The 5970-nt window shown below is 42.5% G+C and overlaps 1 protein-coding gene across 1 annotated transcript; it reads right to left on the bottom strand. All coding sequences in view use genetic code 11, as the record gives it.

Annotated features, from left to right (window-relative positions):
* Nucleotides 1–1027: 1027 nt before the first annotated feature.
* Nucleotides 1028–5764, bottom strand: EGR_08049 (hypothetical protein; the record flags this gene model as incomplete). The annotated part of the gene is made up of 5 exons (XM_024497298.1): nucleotides 1028–1208; nucleotides 1244–1282; nucleotides 2598–2828; nucleotides 4387–4540; nucleotides 5644–5764. 5 exons carry the CDS (start codon nucleotides 5762–5764, stop codon nucleotides 1028–1030), a joined length of 726 nt encoding a protein of 241 aa, XP_024348297.1.
* Nucleotides 5765–5970: the final 206 nt, after the last annotated feature.

Below are 5970 nucleotides of genomic sequence, written 5' to 3'. Positions count from 1 at the left end.
GAAGAAACTTCACAGACACTTCATATACCCGCCTGTGCTGGGTCACTTCTGTAAGCTTCATTTTCTGCTTGTGTATTGCTCATTGAGCTTCTTTCATCTCGGCATGCCTTATTTCGTCTTCAAGGCTACGCGAAGATACCACAATAAATCATTTTATTTTCTGGCCCCAAACTTGCCCAACCAGATTTTAGTCCTCAAGACTGATCATAATTCTCAAAAAGCTCGTTTAGAAAACTCGATTCTTCTTATAAGGTGCGCAGTTTAACCATCTCTTGCCTATTATATACATGAACTACTTGAATCACTTAATTAAAAGGCGATCTCGAGCTGATCCAATCAAACTACTCGTTGCAGAGTATAGTAACTGACGCCAAAAATTTGTCACCAAAAATCAAGATACTTCAACGACTTTATCATAAATCTGGAGTCTTTTTAGCTTTTAAAAAATGTATAAATCTATTGCCAACTGTCTATGCATCTTGCGTAGATTTGAAAGCCCATTTATGACCCTCTATGAACCAATCAAATTCGTCCTCCCAAGGACAGAACAACTTACCGCAATGGAGGATAATGAAAGATTAACAGACCAAATAATTTTTAGAAAAACCTTATTACTGACTTAAAATCATGCTTTTGAAATCGGCTAATTAGAACTTACTTTGATTGACAAAGATCCTTGGCGCCCAAGCGAGAGCAATCTCCGCTGATCTTAATCTCATCCAGCTGTTCACTTTCGCTTCTCAGCTCCTTCCCATCGAGCATTGCGACTACCATAAGCACAGTCGCTGTTACAAATATCCAGTTCATTTTTAATTTCCTAAGGCTTAGTTACAACCCATCGACGTTTATATTCCCATTTGCCCATTTAAACCCATTTGTGGGTGGTCTGTTTCCCCGCATGTAGCATTTGTCTATGAGCCCTGCCCATGACCTACTGCGATCTTCCGAATCCTAAAAACACTTTTAATATACAATAATTTTTAAGAAACGGTCAAGGCTTGGGCTTTCGCAGCGGTATATCAGCAGTTCAGACGTCCCAAGTGCCGTTTCCCTTAATGGCAAAAAAACTGTCAAAAAATGACATCCATTTGTTTAAATTCACATTAAATCCTAAATGATTGGGTAAGTCTGGTTTAGCTGGAGGTCTTATTTCCAAAAATGGCAAAAAATAATTTCGATTTGACAGTTTGAATCCAAAAACCTGCACTCTACTTTAATATGAATTGCAAAAATTTACTCTTACTTTTTATTATAAAGTAGAATGTATAAAATGATATTGATTCTAGACGAGCCAAGAAGCACTTTTCATAAAAGTTCGATTCGCTGACCAACGAATATTTTACTTTGTCCCAAGTTGAGCGGTTTAGTGTGACATTTCTACAGAAGCCCTTTTTTGTCTGATGGACAAGAATAAGTAGGGAAAATGTCCGAAGTATCCTACCATACTGACTTGCTATGGCTTCTCAAGAAATGAAAAGTCTCCTTGATTGTCTTGATGCATGCGAGTTTTCTCTGGTCTACCAGATAAAACAATGCAGTGTCTGCCCTCTTACAACGCGCCTTCATCTTCTAAAATTTCGGTCCAATCTGATAAATAGGATCCAATCTTGTCGAATTTACGAACCTCTTTAAGGCCGTTTCTGGTGGTGAAACACTAACAGCACGTCTGGAAGGACCCTCAGGTGGAATGAAGAAGTGTATACTGCTGTCGCTTTATTCACCGCCTCTTTCTCTCGCATTTATTTTGCATTTCTCGCAGACTGGCTTGCGTATATGTGGTGAAAAAATGTCTGTCGCAGTTCAGCTTTAGGCAAATAAGTGGAATGGTTCATTCTTCTAAGGCACACATTACTGCAGCCTCACCTAACTGCCTGCTTGCTTTGTCTGGGTGTAGTGGACTAGAGGTGTAAGCGTCCACTTCCTGAAGGTTCGAAAACGGCGACGACTGAGGTCTACCTACTGCAGCCGTGGTAATCAACCTCTCAATTAGATAGTACCTTCAGTTGAAAGCCGATAGCCTACTTAGTACACTTAGAGGCAAGCAAGGAGTGTGTGATGGAAGGAAAGTAACAAGGAGGAACTGGTTAAGATGGCAAGATATAGTAAGAAATGCAACTGAAAGGAGTCCCTAAAATGTATTAAATCTGGAAAAACTTTAATCCCAAATGGAAACAACTCTTTCAAAGGCCGTTTTTTTCAAATACAGAAATACGAATGCACCGCCAGGGCTAATCGCATTTAGACTTCCTAAAATTTTGTTCTGACATGCCTTTTGCTTTTCCAGGACACTACTTGACAAGGCCAGAAAGGTGACTTAACATATGCAAGCGTATTCGTAAGGAAGCAATATAAGTCTCGATTACTGCAAGGAGATTGACTTGAAAATGCCTTCAGATGAATCGAAAGCGTTCTTTACACCGAGAGATATCAATGAGTGAGCCCTAGAATTGCCTGTGACCTGATCGGTGGTGGACCTTCCCCTCTCCCTCACAATCAGGATTAAGCGTAACAAGTGAAGACGTTCAGCTAGTAAGAGGTGTCTAAACGTATATGATCCCTTCTCTGCCTGGACACACTCGACTCTCCTGTTTTCCTACCTTCCTCTACCAGGACTGTGAAACATTAAATGATTTCCCTGTTTAGTGAACTTGTCATCATATCTTTGATCCTTCAAAAGATTGTTTTTTAAATTTGAATAGCCGAATATTTTAAAACTCAACTCAGTGATCAATATGACAAGGAGGAGGTAAGCTTTATACGTACTCACAGCTATAGTGAGGACAAGGGCATTGAGAAGGAGAGAAATACGTGAGATTGGTGGTAAAACTCTGGAAGTCCAACCATCAAGAACATTCGCACACGCCATACTCCGCGGCATTGAAGGCCTCTGACCTATTCGGCATCTATTTTCATCACCGACTCGATGTAGTCGGTGTCGAGTACATATTACCAAGTAGAAGGTGCAAGCATCAACGATTTCTTCCTCTTACCTTCTCCTATCGCCTCAACAGTTTCCTTCCCCTCCTTCACCCCATGTTGCAAACGGCCCTTCGCATCAGAGGCATCGTTGGATCAAATGGCCATCCACATCTCACCGCACCTCAGGTGTGCGAGTCTTTCAGTGCACGAACTCGCAAACGCCTCCATTGGCTCGACGTACCCTCCAAGATGCAACAAACAGCACTTTAATCTGTCTCCATCCTCGTGCATGAACAACGATCTTGGTATTTACTACCATCGCTTAGTCGTCCAAAGCGCTCCTCAATTTTACAGCAGGGAAATTGAAAGCCCTTCCAGCTCATCAAACGAATGGGAGGATCCAACTAAAACTGATACAAAAACTCTAGTTAACTGAACTTGATGAACCACTGAGGCAATAACAACGGGAGCCCAACCCTTCATTCCATTTGTGTCGCACTCGTAGTTGCCGTTACTAAGGTTGCCAATTTGGACGCCACTTACACTACAATCAACCAACAAAGCTTCATTTGCCCCACTGTTAACAGTTTACTCTGCTAGCAGAAAACCCATGAAAGTTGTAGCATTTGGGTGGTTGCAGCTGTGTCCCATTAAAACCCGAATAGGGTATTAAATCCGACCGGTCCCTTCACCCTCTCTCGGATCAGCACATGGCTGAGACAGATGTGTGGTTTCGCAAGGTGAGGAATAGCCTCCAAATTGACGGTGACTTCAGTCAAGCTTCCCAATGCCGTTGTCGTACAATTACTTTTCCTTGTTCACATGATACCGCGGCCATCTGTTCCCATCCTTCTTTTCTTATATCACCAGCGAGAGTCGGTGTGAAGCAAAACACATGCATTTAATTTCAAGTAATCCTCTTTTTGGGCAGAACAGTGAGACAAATTAGGGTTTAAAGCCTACATTAATGCAAGATTTGGTTCATGTGCAAGTAAGGGGGTAAAGACCCAACAGTTTTTGCCCTACAAAAACCATTTTAAAGAGAATTTCCATTTTTAAAATCCGAGTGTTAATATGAAGGCCGAAAAGGTGGCAAGGGTCAGTCAAAGTACTCACCACCATCTTTGACAGGCCTTTCGGAAAATAAAATGCGCATAGCAGTGGCCAATTCCAACGAGCCATCGGTTCTAGACAAAAAATTCGCCAACATTCTACCTAACTACACTCTGGACATGAGACAACAGGAGGTTCGAGTGAAGGGTGGTAGACTCCCAACTCTAGGTCATTCTTTGTTAATGCGTTGAAGGACCTGGCGGAAAGAAGGATCCGAGAAGCCCACAAATCGCGGCTGAACGATGAGGATGTAATAAAAGAGTAAATGATTGAATGATTTGAATGAATGAATGATCCCGAGGTGGATGAGTCGACCATTCAGGAGAGAAATCTTGGTCGGCTGGATGCATGGACGAATAGATGGACTGAGGCAATGTGGATGAATTCGAAGGCACAAATATCCGGCAAGCAATTTTACTGCTACCTAATAGGTATACAATAGTCGCCCACAGCAAAACAATTTCCTTTAGCCTTATTGTTTTGCCATTTGGGTCTACAAGTTCATTTTCTGTACGAAAGTAAGAAGTATTTGAAGCCCTCCAATGAAGGCATCTACCTGGAGTCACTACCTCCTCTGATTACTTGCGTGATGAGGCATCTTGAAGGGCACTTTGAAGACATGTGTAAGTTGTGCCGGATTTTTATGCAAATATTTGATACTTCAAACTGCTTTTAAAAAGGAAATTTGTAAAAGTAATCAGCATTATAGTCTGCAACTCTCTCCTAACCAGACACGAGGAGCCTGTGAAGAAAACACGCAGTTCTAACCACTTCCCTCTCTCTCTCCATCTCCCTCCCGGTTATCTACAAGTGGTGATGAGTATGGCATGGGGTCTGGAGAATCATCAAGAGGGCAAAAGGGTGGATGCAGATGAGTTTAAAACTCTCTATTTCTCATCCAACCCTAGAAACCTTCGCGTGGATGGTGGGCATCTTGTGTTGTTGAGACCTGAAGCAAAGAATTCAAAGTGAGCATCAACACGCACAGCAGGCCTCAACTTGTGGGGACGAGGTGATGTCCGGTTTAGAAATCTCACCGATGCTTTCCATCATGGGCAAATGGTAGGTCCGGTCAATGCAATCAGGATCTGTCTTACGCGTCCATTTCCTCAACTAGATCTACAAATTCCAGGACAGAATAGGTTAGTTACTTCGTTGAGTTTTTAAATAACAATCATTTTCCGGTAGGGCGTATAATTATAACTTACTCCACTACTTAGTTGGAGTGGGCTGAAGCCCTCCGCTCTCTAAATATTGCCTGTCATCCTCGAGTGGGAGCCTTGGTGAGTCTGGTGGAGTGGAATGGACCTGCTATTCCTTGGGCTCTCATGGTGGTGTTAACTTTGTGGAAGTGACACTGCGCTCATTTTGGAATGGTCTTCACAATGCCGTTTCCAACCTTGTTAAAACAAATACAAGCGCTCTAACAGTCGAGCGGCTTCTAGTCGATAATGAAGAGGAGAGGACCAGTTAAAAACGCAATCAAATTGCTTCTTCAAAGGCTGATTGTTTGGTGGGCTTAAGACAAATTTGATGCATGCTTTGGTGAAAAGAAAAGGCCAGTCATTTGATGCAACGCTTTATGTGGGCAGTAAAAAAGCTACACCAAACCATTTTGACAATAGCAATCACAATTCGGAAGTAAACACATTATTTCATCATTTGTGAGGTGAGAAAAGGCGTAAACTCTGACCTCTGCCATAAATGGAGTCGGAAAGTTTGGTTTTGTCATGTGCAGGTAGAATGTTCACCATACACACCACATGTTTGCCTTTCAATTCATGCGACTTCGTTATCATTATTTTTCGTCACATTCGACCGCCCCACACATCAACCAGCTGTCACACTGAGCGTTTGAACTTGCGGTTGTAACAGGCCACACGGGTGGGGAGGGGAGAGCAGGGCGTAGCCAATGGGGAGTAGGGATTGGAAAATGGG

Source organism: Echinococcus granulosus, assembly GCF_000524195.1.
Source record: "Echinococcus granulosus chromosome Unknown EG_S00094, whole genome shotgun sequence".
NCBI lineage: Eukaryota > Metazoa > Platyhelminthes > Cestoda > Cyclophyllidea > Taeniidae > Echinococcus > Echinococcus granulosus.
Note: the sequence above shows the minus strand (reverse complement) of the source record. Positions and strands in the feature narration are given on the sequence as shown.